The 27278-nt window shown below is 57.9% G+C and overlaps 1 protein-coding gene across 1 annotated transcript in view; it reads right to left on the bottom strand.

The window, feature by feature from the left end:
• The window catches only part of RAB26 (RAB26, member RAS oncogene family), a 32877-nt gene extending 10993 nt beyond the window's left edge, over positions 1–21884 (bottom strand). The window contains exons 1-2 of the mRNA XM_040593389.1: positions 21575–21884; positions 18836–18946 (exon numbers count right to left, since the gene is read on the bottom strand). Coding sequence (XP_040449323.1) covers positions 18836–18946; positions 21575–21790 — 327 coding nt within the window. The 5' untranslated portion in view covers positions 21791–21884. The remainder of the gene's footprint in view (positions 1–18835; positions 18947–21574) is intronic.
• Between the last annotated feature and the right edge of the window lie 5394 nt (positions 21885–27278).

Here is a 27278-nt window from a genome sequence, read left to right as displayed (position 1 = left end):
AGCTCTGTTGTTGCCCTTCACAATTTCAGTTTTTAATGTGCCCTTTTTCCTGGGGAGTCAACAATGTTATTAAAATATCTTCTAGCAGGGGATGCAGTAGAATGCCTGGAGTGCCTTTGTCGAAGGAACATGATGCTCGTAAGTTAAATAATCCTCAGGACGTCAGATAAATAAAGCTGGAACCTTACAAATGCAGGAAAAATTAAATTGCCAAGTGCAGATGGTCCTCAATTAAGAGCAGCATTAGCAACACACCAAGAGCGCCGCTGGCTGCAGCCCTGGCATGATCCCGCCCCAGCGACTGCACAAGAGCAGCGGGTCGGAGGCAGAAAGGAGAGAGCAAAGGTGCCCGCGGTGGAGCAAAACCTGCTGCTCCCTGAAACACGCACCCTGCCGTGGACGATGCTCCCACCGCTGGGCTACTGCCCTGCTCGGCTCTCCAGGCACTGCTGAGTGGCTGCACTTTGGGTAATGCCGCTCCCCTGGTGCTGGTGAACCTCACCGGGAGCAACCGGTGCCTCCTGGCACAACTGCAGGCGCCTGAGCCCACACTGGTGAAAACTGTAACCCAGGGTCAGCAACCGCATGACAGCCTGGCCTCCCCCAAGCTTTTCCACGCATTAACTCATTAATTAAAAGCCTTAAAAATTAAATTGGATACATGGATTAGCTCACTTCATAATTAATCTGACAAATGGAAAGCTGCTTGCTGACATCGTTCAGGCTCCAACCAGGGGAGCCCCTCACCTGGCTCCCCGGCGCCTCTGATGGGTGCTGGCTCCAGCGATGCTGCCCAGGAGCACCCACCAGCACCCACCCCCCAGAGCATCCCCCATGCGGGTGGGTGCTGCTCAGATGGCACATCCCAGGCACAGCCTCATAGGAGCGAGAGGAGATGGGCAGCGCTGGGGGCCTGGCTGAGGGACCGCGGTGCGCCCAGCCCGCAGCCCCGCTTCTCCCCAAACTGTTGGCGTTGTTGCCTGGAAAGGAGGAGAGGAGAGGAGAGGAACCCCGGGGCTGCGGGGTACCGGCAGGGGTGAGGGTACCCGTCCCTGTCGCTGCTGCCAGGGGCCGCAGCTGTGCCAGCGCCTGTGCCGCAGCAGGCTCATCCCCGGTGCTGGCAGGGGTCTGGCCCCTGGCCACCTCCATCTGCACTTTTATGATGGAAAGAAAAAAACCCCGCCAAATGTCATTAGTGTGCTTTGGAGGCAGCCCCTGCGGCCAACCAGGGGCGAGTTCCTGCAAAAGGGGGGAAAAAATTGCATTAGCGAAAATACATCAAACCTGACCGAAGGCGGCTGGGCACTGGCTGGGTTAATTAGCGGCAGTGCCCTGGGCTGCGGGGCTGGCAGTGCCACCACTCAGCAAACCTCACCAGGGTGCACACTGTCAGGTCCCCATCGCTGTGGGGAGCGGGCAATACTTTGGGCATCCCTTTATGTTAGGAACCCAGGAAAAGAACTGCAGCACAGCAGGGGCGAGCTGGCTGAAGGGACGCTGGGGGACCCCAGTCCTGTGCCAAGGCAAAACCTGGATCCAAATTCCCACTCGGCAAAGCCCAAGGAGCCCCTGCCTCTGTGTGCACAAAATGCTCCTGTGCTGAGAGGAACTGGGCTGCAGTTGTGATAGGGCTACAGCAGACAGACAAACACCACCTCCAAAAGTGGCTGCAAAAATAGATTAAGGATCGATGTGGAAATCTGCCCAAACCAGCAGGACACTGCATTAAATTTGCTCATTAAAACCCTGAAGTTTTCCCACATACGTGTGTGCCGCTGCCAGCAAGCTGGTCCTGGTGGCTCAGCATCTTCTCCAGCCACAGCAGACTGGCTCAGGGACAGCCCGGCCCCTCGCCAAGGTCAGGGCTCCGGAAGCAGCCCCCCTTTCTGCTCCCTCGCTACAAGCAGGTCTGTAAAACCTTGGTCCCTCAAAATTAAAGGAGCCAAATTGGGTGATTTTTGAAACTGAAAATGAGAAAATTTCCTTTTCATTTGAGAAAACGAAAAAAAACCCAAACCACCAAAATGCAACCCCAAAACAAAACCAAACTGGCCAACATAGCCTGCCCAGAGGGGGGTTGCTGGGATGCTAGGACACGGGTCTGCCTCGGGTATGGACCATCCGAGCAGGCTCCACTGTGGAGCTGGCGCTTCTCTGAGTCTCCAGCCATGCATTATTTACAGCCTGGGTACAACCCCGGCATGGCACAGGGAGGACGACAGCAGCTCAGCACGAGCCCAGGGCCCCCGGGGGGGCACCCGGCAGGTTTGGCCTCTGCACTCCCAGCTGCGGGCTTCAGCAGCTGCACCCGGCAGCCCGGCACGGTGCCAGGGCGAGCACCACGCACGGCCATGCCCGAGGCCACCACAGAAAGCCCGACCTCCAGGAAAATGCTGCCCGGGGCTTTTGTTGGTGCCACTGCCCTGGCAGCAGCTGGTTTTAAAACCTCCTGTTATTGCTGCTTGGGGGGTACCCGAAGGGATGAGAGCAGGAGATGATATTGCTTGAGGACCAACACTTCCGAAATCAAGATCTGTTCAGCAAGACAATCAGTGACCAGGAATAAATATTTAAGTTTCAGCAACCATAAGCAGAGACCAGAGCAACAAGAAAGCAGCGCTAAGCTCTTCTCTTGACTTCGCACAGGATTTCAAAGCCCGGTATGGCAGGGCTGCTCATGGTGCAGTGCACGCGTTCCTCCTGGCCACGAAGCACCTCGCTGGAGCATGCAGCCAGCCCACCACCCCCAGCTCGGGAAAAACCCTTTTCAGAAGCACATTCCCTGCAAGAGAGGGGAGAGAACAGCCTGACACGGTGCTGGAGCCTGCGGAAAGCTGCTGGGGATGGGGAGAGTGGGGCAGGGACGCGATATGGATGCAAGGATGTGCCACGGTGTGGCTGGATGTGGCCCTGCTCCAGCCGTTCTGAGTTCCACTGGAGGATGGCCCAGGTACTGGGAAACATCTTCAGTGATCACCCTCCTCCTCAGCTGCGGAGCATCTGTCCCATCATCAGCAATGTGCCCAAGCAGCCCTGCACGCATCCTTGGGGACGCCTGGGGAGACCCGGGGAGGCAGTGCACCCCACCATGGTTCCCTGTGCCTCGTCCCATAAATCCTCTGGCCACAGAGAAAACCTGACCATTCATCTTCCAGGGCAGGTGATTAATTTCCTCAGCAGCTCTGTGCATTTGCACTCTGCAGCTAAAAATAGAAACTTCTGACTTGTTTTTTTTTCCCCCCAGGACTTGCACACTCCTGCCTGCAGCAGAGATGCTCCAGCGCAGCCACAGATTCCCGGTGCCAAGATCCTTTCAGAAACGGTAGCGTGTCAGTGCTCACCACTCAGGCCAACAGCAGACCCCACAAAAAGCAGACTAACGTGGCACCTTGCAGCAGACAGCACTTCTGATCTGCTCAGCTGCTGGAGCTGGCCCTCCATCCTCCTCCTCCGAGGGGTCACCCCACTGTGACCCCTCTCCCACTGCATGCCGGGTTCTGGCCAGGGCACAACCATCCCCACACGCTGCAGGCGAGGTGGGAGAAGCCACAAGCTCTGCCCTGTATAAATCACCCCAACCTGCGGTCTCCAGGTGGGCACAGACCCTCTGCGCGCCCTGCAGAGCCCCTCACCTCCATGGGCAGTGCAGCCCCTTCCCCTCACCCTGTGGCACCCAGCGAACCCTGAGGGACGTCTGCAGCAGTAGTCTTTGTCAAAAGCCAGCCATGTCCGCTACATTAAAACACTATTAACATCTCCCTGGCTGCCATCCCTGCAGGAGATAAGAGTCAAGGCTCTTGTTAGAGCAGACACACTGAAGAATTAGTGACTTATCATCTTCTGTTCACATCAGTCTGCAAATAAAAGGTTTTTCTGGCAAGAAGAGAACCCTGTCTTAGGGACAGATTAGAGGTAAGAGGATCTGGTTAGGATCATGGATTTCAAAATAAAGTCAGGCTCTGCTTCTTGGCATTGCCCGTGGCAGCCGTGTTCTGCAGCCAGCCAGCTCCCGGCACTGGTGGAGCCGAGTGGGGTGGGTGATGCTTCATTCCCCAGCCTGGCTGCTCCCCTGAACAGCAAGGAGTGTGCCTGGGATGACCAAGGGCACAGTTCCTTCGAGTAGGCACAGCCAGACCAGGCTCAGGCTAGTGACGCTTTTAAGCCCGACAGGCAGGAGACGTGGCCGTGCGAGGCTTTCAGACGTCCCCACCACGCTGGGGCGAGCCTGTGCCCCCAGCCCCACAGGCAGCTAGGGAAACTGGGGCTTCCACCCTGAAAAATCCACAAGACAGGATCTGCTACGGCTGCCCTGGAGACCAGCCACACCACCAAAAAGGAGCAGGCAGAGGAAGGCTGCAGCCCATCCCTGCAGCTCCCGGGACCTCGGGTCCCGGCATTGGATGGAGCCCACGGCTGCATCCCCCCTCCCCACCTGGGGCCGGGCTGTGGCAGCTCCCCCACCACCCTGGGTTGCATTACTCACCCCTTCCATCTCTTTTTTTTTTACTTTATAATAGAAGAGATATTTTTAAAATTATTCGTGCTTACTTCTAAACCAGGCAGCCTTGGAAACAAAGGGGGCAGTGATGGCTCACGCAGACCTGTGCCAATGCCGAGAATAAGTAACGTGGCGCTCAACGTATTTATCTTCATTTTCTTCATCAAGGACATACTGCACTGCAAAGCGGAACAGGAATCTCTACAGAGCATTTATTGCGATATCATTTCTCATTTACAGCAAACACAGCGCCTGTCAATGCCATGAGAATGAAAAATAGGTCATCAATTACTGTTATATGGGGAATTGTTTAATCTGGGGGGGAAATAAAGCCTTGCACAAGTTTTACGATCTTAAAGGCCTTTTCCAACCTAAACAATTCTACGTCGAAGAAGCCAGTCCTTGTGCCAGAAGTGCCGTTGTACCCAGCGCTCCCACCCCAGCTGCCTCACTGCTCACTGGCCTCCCGGGCTTCCACCCTGTGCTTCACACTTGCCACAGCCCCCGTGACCACAGCCAGCCACGGGCTATGCACCCTGGCCCCACATGCTCCATCCTCCACCACCTCCAAAGATGATAGATAGGACGATCCCTGCAGAAAAGCCACCCCAGAAAGCAGGGGACGTGATCTCGACTCAGCCTAGTTGTGTCCAGCCGCAGGGTCCCAGGAATTGCATTCGAGCCCTGCACCAGCTGTCTCACTTCCATTAGGAAAGATTAATTTTTCCTGGTGTTATGCTTGGTCCAAGCATTTACCATTTGGCTTATCTCTGTCTAAAGAATATCATAATTTGGTTTTGGAGTTACAAAAGCAGCCCTCTGGGCAGCCCTGCCTGCCCTCGGTATGATCCTGGCTATAAAACACAGCTCTCCTGGAGGCAGTGGGGTCACCGTGGTGGGAGGAAGATGCTGCCGAGAAAGGCTCGGCGCTTCCAGCCACCAGGATCTGCCGTGCACGGCGCAGCATGGTGTGTGCAATTAGCTGTACCTGTACCTGCAGGTTACAGGGCTTCTTCATATCAGAGGGACGGCACCTAAAGGGATGGAAACCTGCCCAAAGTTTCAGAGAAGATTTTTGCAATCCAATTAAAAAAAAAAATCAGGTCTCAATATCCAGCAGCAAACATCCTGGCAGCATCTGGCAGTAACACAGCATCTTCTGCAGGCAACATTGCAAAGAGCGTTATTGAATAGCACTTGTCATCCCTAAAAAAAATACAAAATAAAAAAAAAATTCCCCGAAAACCTGACAAACGAATCTGTAGCTTTTTATCACACACATGCACACACATCCTTCAGCTGCAGCCAAGGCAGACAGCTCCTGCTGCACAGCAAACCCGAGTCCAGCTGCAAAGGATGGAAGGAAAAGAGAGTAACTGAACAACTGCAATGGGATTTTCTAAAGTCCGCACGAGTCCAGTGAGCGCCGCGGAATGGCACATGTCAGGCCTTGGTGCTCATGGACGCCCCAGCCCATTTCTGCCACGGTGCAGCAGCTCTGGTGCACGGGGCAGGGCGGTGGCAGCAAGGGCTGAAGCGCGGTGAGCCCCGGCCCCCTCCCCACAGCACAGGACCCCCCCTCAGCCCTGTGGTTTCTTTCCAAAGTCCAAGTGACCAAACCGACCCTAAAACTAGCACAGCTCCCGCTGGCAAACTGACACCCTAAGTGCAGACGTTCCCCAGAAAACACCAGATGAAAATCTGCAGAGAAGCGTGGGCAGCCCCTGTCACCGCAGGGTCACTGTCACCTTTGCATGCTGGACGTGCTGACCGTGCTGTGCCGGCACGCTCACACCAGGGCGAAACGTGCCCTGGAGACAGCGAGGTGCTGAGGAAGCGTGGCACGCTCGGCACAGCGCCAGCACTTCCACGCTGCGCTGCCAAAACCACCCCAGTCAGGCAAACCAGTCTGGTTAAACCAACGCCAGTGGTTGTGCTCCCAGCACCAGGCAAGGCTGTGCCGGGCAGCAGAGCACGGCTGCAAGCCAGGACCGTGCGGGGCAATCACCCGGGGAGGTGAAACAGCCGGAATCCTCCCACCGCGGGCACCGGGCGATGCGGGCGGCAGCGCCAGGCTGGGAAGGCAGGGCAAGCGTGCTCCCGGACAGCCCCGCGCTGCTGCAGGCACAGGCGCTGGCAAATAAAACGGAACCAAAACCCACACACAGGTGCCTCTGTTTTTTTGTTGCACCAGGGAGATCCCTCGAAACGCTCGACTGCAGCCAGCAACTCAAGCCCGAGCGGCCGGTCCTCCAGAGAGGATTCCCACATCTGTGCCGAGCTGCGGGGCTGATTCCCTGGAGAGTCAGCCGGGCCCCGGCGCTGCACCGCTCCCCGCTCCCCTCCCTCAGCAAGACCCCCGGCACTGCCAGCCCACCGAGCCTTTGCAAGCGGTTTGACCTCACGCGTGTATTATTCAGGAGGGAACAACACATCTGCCATGCATTAACGCTTGCTCGGGAATTAAGTTATTTTAGGCATTGTCAAGTACTTCTCACATTAATTCATGCACATTTATCGGTGCAGCACATTAATGTATTTAAGAAAGTTCGGGCTGAACTACAATCCCACTTGCCGAACCGCGGCCCTGCAGGGAGCTGCCTCACTGAGCTGCGATCCACCCTGACGCAAAGGGGTACGGCATGCACCCCTGTTGGGGCAAGACCCAGCTCTCCAAGTTCAGCTCCTCGTCACTAAATTGAATGCTCTCAGTGCTGTGCACCATGGCACAGGACCACGGCTGGCACCGCTCTTCAATTTTTGTGCATATTCTGCATCCCGGAGCGGGGTGATGCTGCAGGAGCTGGTCCCTTCCCAGGAAAGGTGCTGCAGCAGAATGCCAAGCACAACGCTCAGGCCTGGGAGTGCTTGTCCCCTGCAGCAGATCATGCTCCAGCGCCGTTGTGCTGGCACATTTTGGGTGTTTCCAGCCCTGCAGCTCTCTTGGGTCAGCAAAGCCTGAGGAGAGGCAGCAGCAATGAGCATCCCAGCACATGCTGCTGTTTAGCAGAGCACCACATACCTACCGCAGTAACAGCAGGGACAGGGAGAGAGGACGGTCTCCTTCTTTTATTCCCCCTCCTCACAACACAAACCTCTGGTCTGGGGCAGAGAAAAGTGGGGTCACCCCTCTTAGGGCTCTGGCTCCCCCAGTTCTGCCACTGCTGTTTGCTGCTGTGCCTGCACCGTGGCAATGTGCTGCAGGGATGCCCCACAGAGATGTTCCATGGCAATACACTGCGGGGATGGGCTGTAGGGATGCCCCACAGAGATGTTCCATGGCAATACACTGCAGGGATGGACTGCAGGGATGCCCTGTGGCAAGGCACCACCGGTATACACCACGAGGATGCACGGCAGCATCCCTTCTCCCAAACACAGTGCAGCAGGATTCACTGGGAAGCAATTCCCAGCCCTGCCCTGGTCCCATCACATCAGCCACATTTTCCCAAGCCGTGTCGGCAAACTGGCAGGTCTAGGGAAGGAGTTGGGGAAGGAGCTTCCTGAGTGGGAGGACAGCGTGCCTGCAGGGCTCAGGGCTGGCTTCAGGTCACGTCTGCCTCGGCACTTAGAGGAAAAAGAAAAGCCCACTCATCTGAAACCTGGGATGCGTGATCTCCCGGGAACGCTTTTCTTTCCGAAAGCACTGACTCACGGGAGCCCAAGGAAGCCCACACCCACAGCGTGACGGCTTGAGATGCTGCACAGCCCCGACCCCGCTCCCTCCACACCCCGTGAGCACGAGCACCCCACAGCCCCTCAGACCTTATGGAAACACCCAAGAATGCACGGTTACAGCAGAAAACAAATGCAACTGGTGATGGCTGCCAAGGGCAGCATGGCACAGCCGTCACAGCACTGGGGTCCCCCTCCCAGCCCTGCCCTGCTGCTCTGCCCAGCCTGGAGGGGCCAGCGCTGCCATGCTGGTGCCACAGGGGTGCACGGGCACACGGCACGGTGGGCTCGCTCCCAGAAAGCCGCAACACTGCCAACCCAGCCGCTGCCAGTCCTTCCCCGAGGCTGGCACAGCTTAGGGCTGCGTGGGCTGGCCGGCGCCGCTGCCAAAACCCGCGTCGCGCTCTAAAAATTGACACTGAGAGTAGCAACAATCCCTCGGTGTTTCCGCTGAGGCACGCGGCAAACGGGGCAATGCTGAACGCAGTGAGCCGGCGGGGGCTCTGCAGCCAGTGGGGTGGGAGGGCAGGTACCCAGCCATGCTGGCGAAATGATGCCATCAACCCCGGAGAAACAGCTACTGCCCTGCAGCCCCCAAGAGCCGAGTGTGCTTAAGACTGGGGGGGGGGGGCAAAAAAAACCAAACAAATGAAAGCCCAGCCATCTGGCTGCACAAGTAGTGGGAAGGGCTCCCTGCGCACCCAGGAAAGGGACTGGACTGACCCTGCACCACCTGGGGCACTGAACACCTGTTGCAGGATGGATGCTCATCCCAGGACCAGCCCCCTCCAACAAGGGGCTCCCCAGAGAGGGTCTTTGCTACAAACGCCGCAGCACCGAGACTGGGCTGAATTATTCATCCAGCCACGAAAGTTGTGTTTTTCTTAGTCACAGGCTCAGAGGAAGCAGTGAGGCACAGAGGCGCTGGCGGGGACCTGCTGCCGTCGAGCGGCATAAGGGAAGCAAAACCCAGCAATTTGGATCAAATTCAGCATCACTGTCCAACAGAGGGAATGGTCATTGCCAGTGGGGGTCTGAGCTCACCGTGGGGGCTGGGACTCTCTGGATGCCTCCAGCAGCCTCCTACACTTGGCTTTGGGGGGAAGAAAAAAAAAATAAAATCATTAACAGGGAGTTGTTTCAAGGTTGAGAGCAAAGGGCACAGGCGTGCCGACACCAGCTGCTCTCCCTGGCACTACCAGGAGCCAAGGTCGGTCCAGCCCCATTATTGAGGAGGAGCAGGAGCATCGGCACTGGGGCAGAACCCCTCGCTCCTGGCACACATCGCACCACAGGCACACATCACACACGGCAACGGCTCACTAATAACCGTGTTAATGCCATAAAATGATGCGTGTCGGATGGCGGGGGGGGGGGGGGAGGGGGGGCAGCCGCACGGTTGCCGTGGCGACGTACGTTCGCACAAGCAAAGCTGGAGAAGCCAAAGCCTCCATTTCCCCAGCGTGTCACTTGGACCCAGAACATCACGGCTTGGCAGGGAGAAGGGGAACATCCCAAGACACGGGCAGGCTGGACCAGGGCTGCCGAGGGCTGGCTGGCCACAGGCAGGCCGCTCCGCAGAGTCAGACCCAGGCAGGTCTGGCTGCACTGATGCAGCTGGGCACAGCTCCCCTCCTTTCAACAAATTAAATACAAAACCCCCAAGCAAAATGAAACAAAGCCTGTCCAGGTGTTCACAACAGGACCGGCTGCATCCTCAGAAACGTGCTGCTGGCCTTACAGCCCCTAGAAGACAAGCTTTCCTGCCTGCTGACCCACCTGCAGGCAGCACTGACCCCAGACCACAAACCCCCTCTCCAGGCTGAAACCCTGAAGCAGCACCGAGGCCCCCAGACCTTTGTCAGGCTTCTCCCTGCCCCGAGAGCCATGGACAGAGGGTAACGGGCATCACCCTGTAAAGCAGAAGGGCCACAATCTCCCAACACATATCAGTTATGATGAGGGAAAAATACTTTTTCCAATGCAAGCATAAAGATTTAATATTTGCTGTTGCTTTTGAGAGGTTCTCCAGTTCTTCAGGGCAATGACTCTGATAGAAAATGCTGTATGCCTCTGTTAGACTACCAAAGCGGCACCGCTCCGCTGGAGACCCCTCACCCGGGGAGCAGGGGCAGCCCCACCTCTCCGGGATGCAGCCAGCAGCACCGCGGCTTTGCTCCCCTTCTCACTGGGCTGTGCGTGGGGCCCCACCAACAAAATGTTTTGCTTCCAAGGGCTCTGCAGGTATATGAGCCCTTGATCCCTAAATTTCCCCATCACCATAGGAACACCGTCCCCCCACTGCCAGCCAAGGACAAGAGGACAACTGCCCAGACACACAACATGTGGCGGCTCCTTCCACCATGAACACAGCTCCAATCCTCTTGGATGGGATTGTTTTTTCCTTTTTTTTCCCACCTGGCACTCGCTGTTCCAAGCTTCGGAGCAGCCGATTGCTGCCCTTGATTTGCCATGCTGATGCTCAGCGTTACCATTGCAGAGCCCGACAAAAGCCCCATGGGTGGGACCGACCTGGCCCCTACCTCCACAGCTCATGTCTCTGCAGCCTTTGCAGACATGAGGAGGAAAGCGGTTCCTTGGGAAGAGGGTGAAGGGGTTTCAGGGAAGGATGATGCACAGTCAGCACCTGGTGAGCTCGGCAGGCACAGCTCACCCTGCACCAGCATTTCGGGACATCCCGCTGCAGCCCTTCCCAGCACTGCCAAACCCGGGGCTGGCACATCACTCTTCCCCGCGTGCACACGGAGATCACCAGCATCCACCCAAAGCCGGCTGGGGGCAAATAATTAATCAGTGGTAATGAAATGAGTCAGCAGCTCAGCAGAGAGGCAGCAAGAGCTCAGAGGGGATCACGGGGGCTGAGCCACGTGAGAGCCGTGGGGCAGGGATGCCCCTAAATGCCCATCATGGAGGTGGCAGTGGGGGGCAGAGGCACCCCAAAGCCCACCGCCCCACGAGCCCAGCCACCTTCCCTCCGTTTTCAAAGAAAAACCCAATTCTGCACAGCTGAATTCAGTATTTTATCGCAAATAAAAGATGAAAGTGAAATTAAGCCAAATCTATTCCATTAAATATTCAAACCATTTAGACTTACTCTAGAGCCATTTAAATGTTTTATTGGCTATAAAATGCTCCCTCCCAGGCCCCAGCACCACGGGTGGACCCAGTGTAATGCCTGGCTCTGCACTGGGGCAGCTGATGCTCCAGCACCTGAACTGGCCACCCCAGAGCCAATTCCTCACCTGGGACCATCCAGAGAGGTGCAGGCACAATGCATCCGTGCGCCCACAGCCTTCCTCCAGCACCAACCTCCTCCTCACCCCGCTCCTGCGCAGGGAGCCTGCTGCGCTGCAGCAAAGTGGGGAGCGGGGCGTTGACCCACACCCCCAAAGACGTGGGGAAATGTCACCAGCTGCCACAGAGGGGCCCCCAGCAGCAGCTCCACTGCAGCCACCCTCCCCCAGGGAGATGGGTGCTGCAGCAAGGATGCTTGCATGAGCGAGTCCATCACCCCGCACCCATACCCAACTCTTCACCAGGCAGTTTGAAGCGCGGCCACCGAGCTGCCACCAAAAACTTACAACAATGAAGCAACACTTCCCTTCCCACGCCGCTGCAGGAAAGGGAGAAAAATGATAAAGGCATGGGAGGGCAGGCAGCTGTCCCCACAGCACGGTGGCATCCCCACACCAAGGACAGAGGACACGCATGTCACCAGCCCCACGCAGCCAGGACTGCCCCTGCTGATGGCCTGGCCACCACGGGAGCTGGTGGCTCAGGGAGGGGACACTGCAGTGGCAACACACGTGCCCAGGCACCGCTTTGCAACCTGCCTCTGTGCTGCAGCACAACTGGCCTTGAAAAAAAATGAAAGGATAAGAACTTAAGTCATTCTGGTGAGATGCTACAGGGCCCGGGAAGCGACTCAGCTCACGCTTTCCATACAGGCTGCGGGTGCGCAGGAGCTGCATTTTCCAGCTGAGTTGGCACCACGTTGGTCCCCATCCTGTAACGGGGTTTTGAGCTCCTGCACAGCTCTAACAAGGAGGATACAGAAGAAGGTTATAGAACAGCTTTACAATGTAATTCCTTCCACCAGCAGCTCCCAAGTGTGTTTTTTCCATCCCTGTGCCCTGGCTCTGCAGCTCCTAAGCAGCCAGACCTCCTGCCCTCTGTTTAAGCTAATTCCTTTTATTAAAATAAAAGCTAACACCTTTTATTCCAGCCATCCTGGACCAGGAGAGACCCGTGGGGACACCAGCTGTCAGCATGCACCAGGAGGCCACCAGTGCCCTTCCAGAAGCATCTTCCACGAAACCCCACATCCCCAGTGCTGTCGCTCTCAGCTGAAATGGATGCAAAATTTCACACCCGGATTAAACACCCGAGCTATTCTGGGTGGTGTTTCCCAGACACCGAGGGGGCGGGAGAGCCCCCGGCGCACCGGGAGCGGGGAAGGCACCTTCACACCATCCTGCAAACTGGTTGAGACTTTTCTTAACCAGGCTCTGGGTCTTGATGCCGCTCCAGCTGCTCATTTAAAGAGCAGCTCAAGCACTTCCCTGCTTTGAAGACATTCATCTTATTTCTTTTTGGCTTCTCCAAAGCAGGAATCGAGGCTGCTGTCCACTGGGATTCCCACCAACACACGGGTGTTTTTGCAGCTTACCGGTGTGCTGCAGAACTGGGGCACACTGAAGAGGTTTATTATTTTTCAAATGCAAGAGCCAAAGAAACATGAATAAAATACTAGCAGATGTGAGAAAGCGGGTGCAGCCCGCCACAGTGCTGCTCACAGCATCTCTTGGCAACTGAGCCCCTGCATGCAAATGACAGGCTTCACTGACTGCAAAGCTGTGTCCCTCTGCAAGGGAGAGCAGCAGCTGAAAGCAAAGCAGGGCTCGGTTTCCCAGGAAAAATGGTTATTTACTCCCTCGAGAGCCTGTCCTGGGAGCGGGGAAGAGGAACCAGCAGCAGCTGTGGAGAAGCTGTCATCCTAAGAGTCCGACACGACATTAATCGATAAAATCAAGGTGCTTTCCAGCTAACAAGCGCCTGCCCTCCCTGTGAGAGCTCTCCTGGATCTGCCTCACCTGCTGCCGGGCTCAGAGCACCTGGTCCTTACAGCACCAGTGCTGGCATCTCACCTGCCCCCCCAATGCCGGGCAGAAGGGGTGGAAAGCATTGCAGGAAAGCTCCTCCGGCCACACAGAGCCCAGCTTTCCTTACAGTGAGAAAGGCAGAAGTATGAAATCAACTACCAGCTTCTATTAAAATTCATACAGTAACCGGAGATGCAGAACAAGCCGATTTCAGACAAAAAGCTGCTGGAAACCCGTAGCCAAGGTGGGCGCAGAGGCACCCCCTGCCCGCCCTGCCACGCCAGTGCCCGCACACGGCTCCTGCCCCGGCAGCCCGGCCAAGGGGCATCTGGCCCAAGTGACCCAGGTCTCCCAGGGGAAGGCCACCTCCCCTGCAGGCAGGGGTCCCCTGCGGTGCTCGGGCTCACAGCGCTGGGGACCAACCCAAACCCACCTGCCTGCAGTCCCTGCTGCCACGCCGCACGGCAGTGTGCCAACAGGAGAGGCTGAACACTGCTTGATGCCCAGAGGCCCTTCCCTCGAACATTCAGGGCCAATTTTGTATAGAAAGACATGCTAGAATTAATTTATTTCCGTTTCTTTCTTCTGGCCTAAGCAGATCCCCTCCCACTTTTTCCAGATTGATCCATCGGAAAATTAGCCCTGCTAATGCTCCGTGCCAACCACCAAGATAAAAGCCAGCCCCTGGCTTTCAGACAGCTCCAGGTTGCACCAGCCCTTCAAAGGGAGGCACCACCGCAGGCTGGGCTGCGGCAGCACCCCAAGGGCAGGGATGCAGGCACCTGCTGGGGACCCACAGATGCTCAGAGCATCCGCACCTCCCTCCCCTGAGTGCGCGGAGACCCAGGACCAGACTTGCCGAATCTAGACCGTGGCCAGGGTTAGTTTGCACACCCTGCGTGGCTGGAACAAAGCTTTCCATCCCTCCTGCGAAGTTAGGCTCACTGAGGGAGCCAGCAGGCAGCCAGCAGCTGCTGTTTTGCCGACGGAAGGTGTGCGCGCACACACACACGCGCGCTACAGAAAATAAACAGAGATGCAACAAGCCTCTTATGCAAAAAAACATATTATGTACTGCTGATTCCACCCTCAGAGCAGCACAGGGCTGAATGTAATCAAGAGTCCTTAAAGCTCAGGGTCACCAGTGACAGTTTTTATTTACAGCGTGCAGCAGCCGTCCCAGTGGGCAGATTAACTGCGGCACGGCCAAGGCTGGAGCAGGGAGCACGGCTGGCTCGCTGTGCCCGAGTGGGCTGCAGCTGCGGTGGGGGAAGCTATGCGTCCCCGCAGGGTTACAACCAGCAGAAACCTCTCCTGGGCACACTGGTGCAAACTGGTGGGCACCAAAGCCCAGCCTTCAGAGGAAAGACTCCCTGCGCCCAGCTGACCGCTCAGGAAGCCCGAAGCTGTGCCAAAGCTCTCTCCTCCCGCAGCACCTGAGCATGCTTTGTGCCAGGAGGATGTCGGTTTGCTCCCTCTCCCTGGGGCAGCAAGAGAGGAGTGATACTGGTCCATACCTTGGAGAAAGCACAGACACGCCGCCCTGCTCCGAACCCCACCAGCAAAGCGCTTCATAATGGTTTCATCCCACCGATTAACACAGAAACCATCTCCTCTGCTAAAGCAAAGGAATTCACCAGCCCCTATTCCCAGGGGGTAAAGGATCATCTTTAATTTTTTTTTCTTTTATGTTCTTCTCCTTTCAGGTCAAATTAGTACAACGCTCTTAACTCGCCCGACCCTGCGAAGCTCGGGACAGGGGGGGTCTGTGAGCAGGGGGGGCAGCCCCACAGAGCCCAGCTGCCAGTGGGGAGGGGGCACACATTGCTCTTTGGTTTCTCGCTTTGTCAAGACATTGCTCCCCTTAGTTGGCTGTTAGAAGACAGAAGTACCGTTGGCTGTGCAGCGTTAACTTCTGTCAAGGTTTCGGCGGCGTTCCCAAAATTACAGCAACAGGCGGCTCCTTCAGTAGCACCGAGAAAAATGGGATTCACACCCCTGAGCGATAAACCTGCTCTTTTCCAGGAGACCCTTCTCCCTGAAATCCCAGCGTATGAAGTTAGGAAGGCACGCACAACGTGCCCGGGCAGCTGCGCAGGCAGGACCCCTCCTGCCCTCCCCAGTGGGTCTGGGGGGAGACTGGCCCCACCGCTGCCCACCTGCTGAGACCCCCCAGCCCCGGGGAGGGGAAGACCTCACACCACAGCGGCTCCCGCACAGTCGAACCACGGCTCACAGTGGGGAATAATTAACCCCCTCGTTATCCAGCAATGGCTGGGAACCTCGAAGGTGGTGCCTGCGATGGAGACGCAGGAGGCAGAGAGGGGTTTGCCCTGCCGGGGGGGGTTTCCCCTCTAGAAAGAAAGAAGTTTCTGTCACTCTAAGCGAGCCCCCTGCTCAGACGAAGCCCCCACCAAGAGCAGGACCCCTCGCCCCAGGGCTCTGCCTTGCCCTAGCGGCACCCATGGTGAGGAGGGGGCTTGCACCAGCAGCGCAGCCTCAGCCAAACCCTCGGTGCCCTGGACACCCTGGCACTGCCCCGGCTGAACTGGGAGGGCTGATATGTTCCCGAGGAGCTGAAGATGCTCCTCCAATAAACCCAGTTCTCAAAGGAAGGAAAGCCAAAGGACTCAGCACCTCCAAAGCCAGAAGCCAGTAGGTACCATTTTGATGCATTTTTTAATACTACAATTATCTTTATTTCCCTAGTATCAGGAGTTTATTTTCCAAATAAATTTAGATCAACATCCTCCTTTGTTTAAGAGACGATGATAAACACACAGTGCGAGAGGGAGAGGTTCTCCCTAACATAAAACAGTAGGAGGGAAATAACCAAGGGGGCCCCTAGGAATTGTAATGTCAGATTAATTTTAAATGGATTTCTATTCATTTACATTTGCTCAGGCCTACATAACCCATTAGGTTTGCATGTATCTCATCGTTTGACAGCCTCAAAAACAAGTGGTTGATCCTGAAGCCCACAGGGACCAGTAGATGGACTGGGAGAGGAGGTGGAGAGCAGCTGGGTGGGCAACAGGGACTGCCCCCCAAAGTGGCTCTGTCCCATCCCAAAGCGCTTTGCAGAGACCAGCCAGCATCAAAAGGAGCAGAGACAGTCCCAAAAACAACAGCGGGAGCCGGGAAGCTCCATCCCCACGGCTTCCCCAGCCCTTCCCCAGGGTGCCAGCAGCTCCCAGCTCCCCCGGCCGAGCAAGGTCACGCGCGCACCGGAGTGCAGCTGCCGCACGCTCTGGCCTTGGGGAGGTCCCTGCAGCCCCTGCCACCAGCAAGGCTCAGCGACCACCACAAACTCCCCCCAAAAAGCCTGATGCACCGAAATAACACCCCCTGCTTGCTCAGCACCTCTAGCACCGGTCCAAGGCGAATACAGCAAAAAACCCGCGACCGCCTTCCCCAGCCACAACTGCCCATGGTCACAAACAGCCTCGCTCGCCACAACCGGAAAACCTGCTGCCAGATTCTGGGATTAGCGAAAAGGAGCTGCGATGTCACAGTTTTTTTATTAGGTAGACAGAAATCAAAACCAAAACGTGCTCTCGCAGCAGAAGCCTCCAGCGTTACCACCCCAGAGTTCCACCTGCGTCGTGATGCAAACGGTGAGAGGGGCACAATTGCACAGCGCCTGCAAACAGGATTACCTTAATGGAAATGGAGACGTACAATCAAAAAACTATTTCCATGTCCCTCCCAAAATTATGGGTGCTTTACAAATATGACAATAATGAGGTTTTGGGCATAAGCGTGATCTTCCCCACTGTATAATCTGCCCATTTCAAACCGACGTAGCTCTAGCAGCTCTATTACAGAAGTAAATTAACCCTAATTTGATTGCTTCTCAGTAGCAGTCGTTTCAGTGCTCTAATCAATAAGTCACAGGATTTTATAACTGCCCTTGGTATCAATCACTTCAACCAGGAATAAAACGCTTTTCATTTTAAGAACACCTGAAATACCATGTAATTACCTTTGTATAAAATCATGGACTCCAATTTACCAACTTCACCAAGCCGCTGCTGCAGCCCGCAGCATCACTCTGCACCAAAAGCTTATTTGCAGAGAAGAAAGCTTTAAGAAAGAAGCTTTTTTTCTAAAGGCTTTCTGAGCCGTCCCTCATCTCTTCCACTTGTCACTGTACCAGCAAGTTATTATTCACACCCCGGCGAAACAGCAGGTTACAAGAGACACCCAACTCCCGGACCCCCCCCCCCGAGAAAGGAGGAGATCTGGGATCCTGCTGAGAAAAGGCTGCAAGAAGATGCAACGCTGGTGTGTGGCATCACCACCAGCTCTTCCCCGTACCAGCACCACCACCGTAGCACCAAAATGGAGCCAAAAGCCATCGCATGGCAAGACGCCGCAGCTGGTGCCCTGACAGCATGGCAGAGAGCACAGCCAGCGGGCACGTCCCTGGGCCCGTGGGCCGAGCCACCCCCGGGAGCCCGTGCCAGCGGGCAGATATCTCGGGGGCGGCAAGCTCACCGTCTGGGGGAGAGCAGATGGCTGGGGAGCTGCTGAGGGACAGGGAGCACCTGATCCTCAGGCCAGCCACCCCAGCCAGGCACACTCTGGCAGCAAAAACTCCCTCGCTTGCTCTTCACAGATGCTGTAAGGTTTCTTTGATGCCATCTCTGTCAAGTCACCGTCCCCGTTGCTCTGCTGTCCCACCCCAGGGTGCCCGTGGCAGCACTGCAGCCCCCTTCACCAGGGGCTGCCAAGACCACGGCATCCCCCGGCCCCAGCTCCCCAGCAATGCACCACCAGGGAACCGCAGCCGAGACACAGCTTTGAGGACCCCAGCTGGCACCAAGATGCTCCCACCTGGCAAAGGATGCTCTGTGCACACCAGGGCATTGCAGGACATGAGGTATCTCCCCTTCTGCCCCCCACTCCCCATGTTATCCCTTCTGTCGAGCAGGTCCCCGCTGTCCTCACTGTCCTCGGGGCTCCCAGCACCAGCAGCAGGATGCTCCAGGTGCTGCCAACAGAATAGCTCTGCTCCGAGAGCTCAGGGACCTCTCGGCACTACACATCCCCTCCGTGCCAGAGACAGCAGGGCCACCCCGGCACTGCACCCCACATCGGCATACCAAAGCTGGGCTGAGGAGGTGTTTCCAGGGGATTTGGGTTTACTTTTGGGGTTTTTGTGTTTGGTTTGGGGTTTTTTGGGGGTTTTTTTTGTTTTTTTTATATGAAAAAACCACCAACTTTTATAGAACACTGAAACAGACTTAGGGAAATATTTTCACTGGGCAAATGCTCAGGCCTCAGCAGTTTTTCTTACATGAATCATCCCCAGGGCCCAGAGCAGAGGACATGCTCCCCCATCCTTGTGCAAAGCGGTAACAAAGAGGCTGCTCTGCTGCTGCCGCCATCAGATGATTGCTCAGCCCTGAGATGCCCCAGCTGGAGCTGACACAGGTTGGGATGACAAGGTTTAAGTCCTCGGAGCAATGTTTTGTTACTCTTCTGCGAAAGCCATCCACATGGGCAGGGGCCAAGGAGCCCCCCAGGCACTTACCCTAAAATCGATTCCAACCGTGGAAATGAAGCTGCCAGCGAGGAAAGCGCCGTCTTTGAACCGCACCAGCAAGCAGGTTTTGCCAACCCCCGAGTCGCCCACCAGCATCACCTGCAAGGGAGGGAGGGCAGGTGGCGTTAGGCACCGGCATTCGGGAAGGGAGCCCCACTGCAGCCATTACCCGTCTCCATCCCAAAAGCCCCATCCTGGGAGCAGGCAGCAGACCCCGTACTCCTGAGGAGGAAAAAACACATCCAAGAGCATCCTTGGATGCAGGGGAGGGTGGGGGAGAGAACGGGGGAACCCACAGCGGGATTATCCCCACCCCGCACCATGTGTGTCCCTGAGCACGGGCTGAACTGGAGACACCTTCCCCCTGACCAGCAACTTAACAGATCCCCTGTGGGGGCACAAACAGCCCCAAAACCTAAGAGGTGCTGCCCAGGGGACCAAAACGGTGACAGCTGCAGGGCCCACGCAGTCCCCAGTGCACCCACCAAACACCCTGCACCCCACCACGTGTAGGGCTTTCTGGAGGGTGCCACTGCCCACGGGGAGACTTTGGGGGGGCTCCCAGCCATGAGTGCCAACTCTAGGGATGCACTCTGCCCTCTGCAAGCAAGCTCCTGTAGCAGGACCCGCACAGCCTCACGGCCACCCTCCCAGTCCTCAGCAGATGCTGAGAGAGCAGCTCCCAGTGCTGCCTGCCTCAGTTTCCCCACCCAGCAGCAACCCTGGGTGCAGATAGTGCAGGCACCCACCCCGCCACAAAGAAACCAAGGCAGAGCTGAAGCTGCTCCCACATGCAGCTCCCCAAAGCCTCCGCTCAAACCACAAGCCCTCCCACCCCCCGGGGCTGCTGACCCTGCTCCCCTCGGCAGGATAACAGCTTCCCGCCATGAAGGAATCCCGGACCATGCAGCCCAGCTTCTGCACCCACGCTGATTTGGCCTTACACTGCCACGGCAGGGATCCCTCTCTCCCAAAAGCGCTGTCATCAGCCTTCCACAAGCCACTAGCCCACAACTGAATGTAAATGGTTTTAAGGCAGGCGCTGCCCTGGGTCACCCAACCCAGGCAGGAACCATCACAAGCAGCAGACGCCACCACCATGCAGCAGCTCAGACTCCCGAGAGGCAACAGCAGCCCTGGCCACAGCTGTAACTTGTTTTGGGGTAGGGGGGCACTGCCGGGGAAAGGGGTGGGTGGCCGTGATCCAGCCATGGTGTTCCATCACCCACCGGGTCTCCCGCAGGAGTACCACGCGCAGCCGCACGCCAAGCTCTGGCACAGCAGGGTTAGGGGAGCCAGCAAGCCCACGAATGTATCTGTGCAAAGCCAAGGGAAGGGGGGGAAATAAATGTATTTAACTTTTAATACAAAATAGTAGTATTTATTTTTTTAAACTTTCCAGACCTCTGTTCTAGAGCAGGGCAACCCTGAAAAGCAGCTTCTCCCCGCCCAGCACTGCTGACACCTCTGCTGGGGCACGCAGCAGCCCCCAGGGCCAGGCTCAGGCCAAGGACTCAGGGGTCAGCATCCAGCCCCCTACCCGGGACTTGAGTTGGGCCACTGCCTCTGGCAGAGCTCGGGAGCCTCCCGAGAGGGGTAAGGAGAGAGAAAGTTTAACAAACCAGGTTAATAAACCAGGTTTTTACTAAATATGAAGCAATATCTCTCTGTCACTGGTTCAAAACCAGCTGGACCGTTAGCAGAGGTTTTTGCTACCTGGTGTGTTTGGGCTCATCCAAGACCTTGTTTGGCTCATCCCTGCGCCACGACGACAATCCCCAGGGAAAGCCCCAGCCTGGGCAGGGAGAGGCGAGCACGAGGAGTCAAGGACCAGTGTGCATCAGATGATTGGGGATGGGGATGGCTCCATTTTAGGGAAGCTGTTGAACCGTCACTGCAGCTGTATCAGGACCGACCGCCTACCAAAGCCACCAAATTCACTTCTTGAACACCCGTCACCTCCTGCTCCATGTCCCGAACCTTAACGACAGCCGTGCCGCTCGCCACAGGCACCGAGCTCCCGGCACAGCGTGCCAAGGCTGGAGTGGCCATGGCAAACACCATCGCCTCCAGGCTGAATCCCCCGCGCCCGGTTACGAGGTCGTGCTAGAAAGGCAGGGGGGTCACCCCGCACCGCGGCCTCCGCCAAAACCGCTCTGGGAGCTCCGAGCGGGGCTCGCTCTGGGGAGCACGATGGAGGTGGGGGTGTGAGGACAGCTGGTCTGCGACTCGCTCGCCAGAACCTGAAGCGGGGGAGAAGGAGCCATCTGAGCCCTCCAGAGAAAGCGCAGGCTGGAGATCCTTCGGCGGCCGTTGGAGCAGATTCAATACGACTCGAGGAATACTGTCCCCCCGCTTTGCAACAGCGATTTTTTACCTCGTTAAAGAGGACCCAGGAGGTTACAGCAACTCGTCCGAGCAGAAGCCTTTTGTCATCACTTGCAGAAGTCCCGCAGAAGCAACCCCGCTGCCGGGGGCTCTGCAGGGGTAGCCCCCCGCCCAGCCCGGCCCCGCCGCTCCCGGCAGCCTCGCCGAGCCCCGCCGAGCCCGGCCCCGCAGCAGCAGCAGCAGAGGGTCGGGATGCCGGGGCTGGCAGGGAGGGATGCCCGCCCGCTCCTTGACGCCGGCAACTTCTCCAGTGGCTGCAGGAGGGCTGCACCCGACCTCGCAACCCGACGGACCCCACACCGGCACTGGGCTACCGCCTCCGCCCCCCCATCCCCGCACCTTGAAGGCGAGGTCGTAGAACTCGCCGCTGCTGCTGAGCGAGGGCCGCCCGGCCGCCGCGCCGCCGCTGCGGGGCAGCTCGGGGGCGGCAGGCGCGGAGCCCCGCGGGGCACCGGCACCGGTACCGGCACGGCCGGAGCCCTGTGCGGCGGGGGGCAGCGCGGCGGAGGGCGCGGCCCCACCGCCCTTGCTGCGAGCCGCCTTCTTCCGCGACATGCCGGGGCCGCGGCGCCGCGCCGGGCGCTGGGGGGGCCGCGGGCTGCACCGGGCGCCGCCGCCACCTCCCCCGGCCCGGCACGGCCCGGCCCGGCACGGCCCCGCCGCCAATGGCAGCGCCGCGGGGGCCGGCCCCGCCCCGCGCCCCGCCCCGCGCCCCGCCCCGCGCCACGCCCCGGCCCGGCCCCCGCCCTCCCCCCTCCCCGCGCTGCGCCCCCGCCCGCCGCCCGCCCCGCGGGGCCTGAGGCTGCGAGCGGGTGGGGGGGCACACGCGGGGGGATGCACACACGAAAGCAGCAGTGCAGGGGGTTGCACACGCAGGGACGGAGGCAGAGTGCCGGGGGTTGCACGTGCAAAGAGGGTTGCACACACAAAAGCAGCAGTGGGGGGTGTTGCACACGCAGGGGGTTGCACACACGCAGGGGGATGCACACACGAAGGCAGCAGTGTGGGGGATTGCACACGCGGGTACTTGCACATGCAAAGGGAGCAGTGTGGGGGGATGCACACATGAAGACAGAGTGCAGGGGGATGCACACATGAGGGATGCACACACGAAGGCAGCAGTGTGGGCGATTGCACACGCAAAGGGGGTTGCACACGTGAAGGGAGCAGCGTGGGGCCTTGCACACGTGAAGGGGGTTGCACACACAGGTACTTACACATGCAAAGGGAGCAGTGTGGGGGGATGCACACGTGAAGGGAGTAGTGCAAGGGGTTGCACATGCAAAGGAAGCAGCACAGGGGGCTGCACAGGTGAAGGGAGTTGCACACGCGAAGGGAGCAGCACAGGGGGTTGCGCATGCAAGGGGAGCAGCACTGGGCAGTTGCACACACAAGGGGCTGCGCATGTGAAGGGAGCAGCGCAGAGGGTGCTTGCATGCACACACAGGAGCATTTGCACCCCCGGAGGCAGCATGGGGTGCCCCACACTGTGCCTGCCACCCCCCCCCAGCAGCTCGCTTGCTGCCCCAGCCCTGCAGTGAGCTGCGGAAGGGCAGGCACCCAGTGGGGTGTCAGTCCCGCTCCCCTGCCAGGCCCGGGACCCCCAGCTCCGGGTCTGCCACAGTCCCAGCACGGTGCGGGGGTCCCTAGAGGCAGGCGGGGCCCTGCCAGAGGTCAGGTCTGGGGGCTGGCACGGAGCCGGGCAGAGCCTGTGGAGTGGACAGAGCATGGGCTTCCCAGTTCTCCAAAGGTGGGAATCCATGTTGTTCCCAGCCAGTCTCAGCAACTGGTTTCAGCAGCACTGGGCACCTTTCTGGCTGCAAATGAAGCGTCACCTGAGGCGCTTGCGAGTCTCCGACTGAAATAGATGTCTTCAGGTGTGTGACATGGTTCCAGCGGTGCAGCCTCACCCTGGCTGGGGAAGGAGGCTTGAAGGCTCCCGCCAGGGCAGGGGCACACGATGAGCGGCTGCGGTGGGAAGCCTGGCCGGTGCGTTGGGAAGCCTGGCCGGTGCGTTGGGAAGCCTGGCCGGTGCGGTGGGAAGCCTGGCCGGTGCAGTGCGTGTGTGAAGCAGCACCAGTGCTGGCAGGGATGGGAGGGGGGCGCAGTGGGGCTCAGGCAGCCCAGCACCCCCCCGGGCCACAGCTCGGCTGCCCGCCATGGGGATGCTGAGGGGTTGCTCTCACTGTGGGCATGGACCAGCTTTTCCCTTTGCCGCCCTGGAAGCATTTAAATCTATAGTTAATCCTTGTTCAGTGGCCCTGGAGTGCTCCGGGGGAGGAGGAGGAGTGGGCAGCAGAGCTCTGATGGCTTTGGCCACGGGCAAAGGAGATGAGCCAGGGCAGGAGCTCCCGTGTGTGGCTGCCGGACAAGATCCCCCTTCTCCCACCCCAAGCCTCGGGCACAGCCCTGCTGGCCGCGGGGAACACCAAGGAGCGCTGGGTTCGCAGCACGCCTCCAACGCGGCCAAGGACAGAGGAGAAGCTGTCACAGAGGAGCCTTGTCCCCCTGCTCCCCTTTGTGTGCTCTTCATCCCCACCAGCTAGCTGGGAGATGGAAGACCTGACTCGTCAGCACAGACTCAATGCCAGGGTTTTGCACTATAATCTGATTTTCGGGGACAGCTGCATTCAATAGAGGCTGAGGCCTTGGAGCAAAGTGCGATGCTGGAGCCATCTGTGGGTCTGTAGGGTTTTAATTAGTCCCCATGTAGTGACAAAGCAGCACTGGAGCTTTTCCCCAGTGTTACCTGCCCGGAGGAAGGGGCACGCACCCCCGGCACCCCACACCTTCGGGGCAGCCTCCCCCACAGGCTGTGACCACTGACACATGGGGACTTTTCCCCTCTCTCAGCCATGGTGGAAGATGATGGAAATCTCCATCAACAGCCTGGTGTTCAGGAGCAAACAGAGCCAGCTGCTTATCACCACCGCATCAGGGCAACGCCAGAGGAGGATGGCCCCTTATCGGGCAGCAGCAGGGAAGCGTGCCTCGTTAATCCTGCCTTTATCAAAGGTCATGTGCTCCAGCACCTGCAGCGGTGCTGATCCCTGCTGCCCCCAGCCCCCTGAAACCAAGCTCAGAGCATCACGTCCAGAAGCGCCGCAGGGAGAAGCATTTTCAGCAAGTTTCCTTCTTTTAGAAAACCTGTGTGCAGAGACACAGTCTGCTCAGAAATCGCAGTCACGCCTGGAGATGTTGCTCCTTATATAGTTACAGGAACTAATCAGATAACTGCAGCTGAACTAAGGGGGATATATTTACTAAAAATAGATTCAGGGAACAACAGGCGCCTGAAGATACGGCGTGCCTTGGGGAAGCAGGACTGCGGTATCTGGCAGGGCTCCGAGCGGGGCTGGCTGTGACAACGGCTATCTGTTATTCTGATACATCTACGTATCAGTCGTTTTGTTTTTAAAGGCAGAAAATCAGCTCATCCCCATAAGGGCTGTCAACCCAAGAGGTCTGTCGTCTTGCAGTGTGCGGGGGGCTGTAAATGCAAGCAGCGAGAGGTGGCCAGTGCCAGCCACTTGTGCCTGTGCCAGCAGCTGAGCAGCAGCCCAGGGCCGGCGGGGGACAGCACCTGCCCTTGGCTCGGCCACCCTTGCCTGGGGACAGAGCTGCACACAGGGCTGGAGACACAAAGAGCCTGCCTGGGGCTGCGCACCGGGCTCTGGCCAGCCGTTCTGCACAAACACTGTGCTTCGGGATTTAAAATGTAGCTGTTTTCTTTGGCATGGAAATTTGCAGGGCTCTCTGTGTGCCAGAAGTTGCGTGCCGTGCTCGGAGCCGAGCAAGATATTTCGGTGCGAGGCCATCCTTCCCTCCTCCTCCCGCTAGTCCAGGTTGCTCCTTCGCTGGCTCACGCTGCAGCTGCCCCTGTGCTCCCGCAGCCGCCTCTGCTCCATCCCCCGGGCAGGGACACCTGCCTTGTCCTGGCCAGGCTCTAGCGATGCCTCTCCCAGCAGCCTGGGAGCGTGCGGACCCTGCTGCCCTCCTGGTCCCAGCTCTTGTCGCTGGCTCAGATGGAGCAGAGGTGTCTCTTCAGCAGGCAGGCTGCAAGGATGAGCTATTCCCACCAGACACGGTGTCAGCTGAGCCATCTCAGAAGATATTCATCTTCTTTGCCTGGTGGTTGCAGGAAAAGCAGTGCAGACTCCTTCCATGTGCTGCTGGTAAGGCGGTTTGGCTTGCCTCTGTTGTCACCTTTTGCAGTGCCACCAGCCAAGGTTCAGGGGACTTTCCTTGGAATCACATGTCAACCTGCCAGCTCTTCCCACTCTCTGCTCTGCTACAGGTCCTTTGCCAAGGGTACACACAGCTCCGACTCCAAAGTGGCTGCAGAGACTGGGCCTGAAGGCATCACCTGGATGGGAGGGAGGGCAGCTGGGGACAAAGGTGACGCCATGCTCACAGGGCTGACTTGAAAACAAAGAGCACTTGGTTTCACATTGTGTACGAGCAGACATCCCCCAGCGATGCCAGGCAGAGGGGACAGCCTGCCTCAGCAAGCATCTCCCCGCAGAGCAGTCTGTGCAGGAGCATGGGGTGTGGGGGGGCACGGGGAGGCAGAGGGAGCGTTTCCAGGACATGGGACACGTGCTGGGGGTGGCTTCCAGCACCCTGCCACGCTCCGCGGGCGAGGGCTTTCTCTGCTGCCTCAGGAAGGGCCCAGCCCACGCAGTGCTGAGCAGGCACTGTTCCCTCCCTCGCCATTCATTGTTCTTCTCTCCCCATTGCTCACTTACCTTTGAACACTTCAATCTCGTTGCCTTTGTCAGTGTCACTGGCTTTTAATTGAAATTCCTCAGATATCTTCTCATCAAGGCGGCCCATCAGTTATTTTTGTGTGGGAAGGAATTGTTTTCCTTTTGCAGCTGTGAAAGTTAAATTCCAGCGTTTTGCTGGGAGATTGCTTCAGTCTCTTCCCTTTCTTATATTGCCAAGCCCATTCTTATATTGCAATCCTCCTTCCTTTGTCTGGGCATTTAATTTTCTGTCTCTCCTGTGCACGGTCCCTGTTTCCATCTTGGGCTCCTCCGCTTCTCTGATCTGTCCTGGAGGGCAGCTTCCACCTGCGGCTGCCTCCAGCCTTTAATTTTCATCGTTTTCCCTGAAAAGCACCCAGGAGGTTTGGAGAGCCCAGCCTGTTACTAAGTCTTTGCTCCTTGGCATTCAAATCTGTAATTTATTTTCAAGGCGAGCCTTGCTGAATGCACCATGGGGCTCTCACCTGCAGGCTCACCCAGAGAGCTCTGCGCTTCCTTCGACGCTGGTGGGACCCCAGGAGGTTTGGGGGTCGGGCAGATGCAGCCCACCAGTGTGCAGGGCAGCCCTGGCATGCTACAAACCAGCCCTGCAACCAGGCTGGCACATTTGTGTGTTGCAGAACTTGCTGCTTTTAGAGCAACTGATGGTCATAGCAGCAACGGGCTCCCCAAGGGGGTTTGTAAAGCACTGAGCTGGTTTGGTGCTGTTATTTCAGCACAGGCCCTGTCTTGGCACGTGAGCCATGAGCCTGAGTGCTGCTTTGCCCACCCAACTGCCCCTGTTGGTCCCCTTTCCCTCTCCAAAAGGCAAAGCCAAGTGAAGAAAACACCTTTCCCAGCATCCTGCAACCCCTGGCAGTGTTCAAGAGGAGGACCCACACCAGCAACAAAAGCACCCCCCAAACCACTGCCAAGGCATCATTCCCACAGGCAACAGGAGGACGGGACGGGGTCTCTGCCCCAAGCGCAGCCTTGCAGGTTGAGTCTTTCCCCTGCTCCAGAGCCCGGCAGAGCTGCCAAGCCAAGGTGGCTTGGTCCCCTCCTCTGGAGCAGAGCAAGAGCCCTTTGGTGTAGCTGGCTGTCCTGGGCTCAAGCTGGCAAAGGAGACATGGGGCACAGCTTCCCCCTCTGCCCCACTATGGGGCTGGCACCCCGGGGTTGCCCGCAGCATGGCACTGGGAGGCGGCAGCAGTGGCTGGGGCTGAGCAGGACATGGTGCAGCTGCTGATCTGGTAAAATACAACAAACCGCAGCAAATTCAGGGACCACCTGGC

The sequence above is a fragment of the Falco naumanni genome, chromosome 4, assembly GCF_017639655.2.
Source record: "Falco naumanni isolate bFalNau1 chromosome 4, bFalNau1.pat, whole genome shotgun sequence".
NCBI classification, from domain to species: Eukaryota; Metazoa; Chordata; class Aves; order Falconiformes; family Falconidae; genus Falco; species Falco naumanni.
Note: the sequence above shows the minus strand (reverse complement) of the source record. Positions and strands in the feature narration are given on the sequence as shown.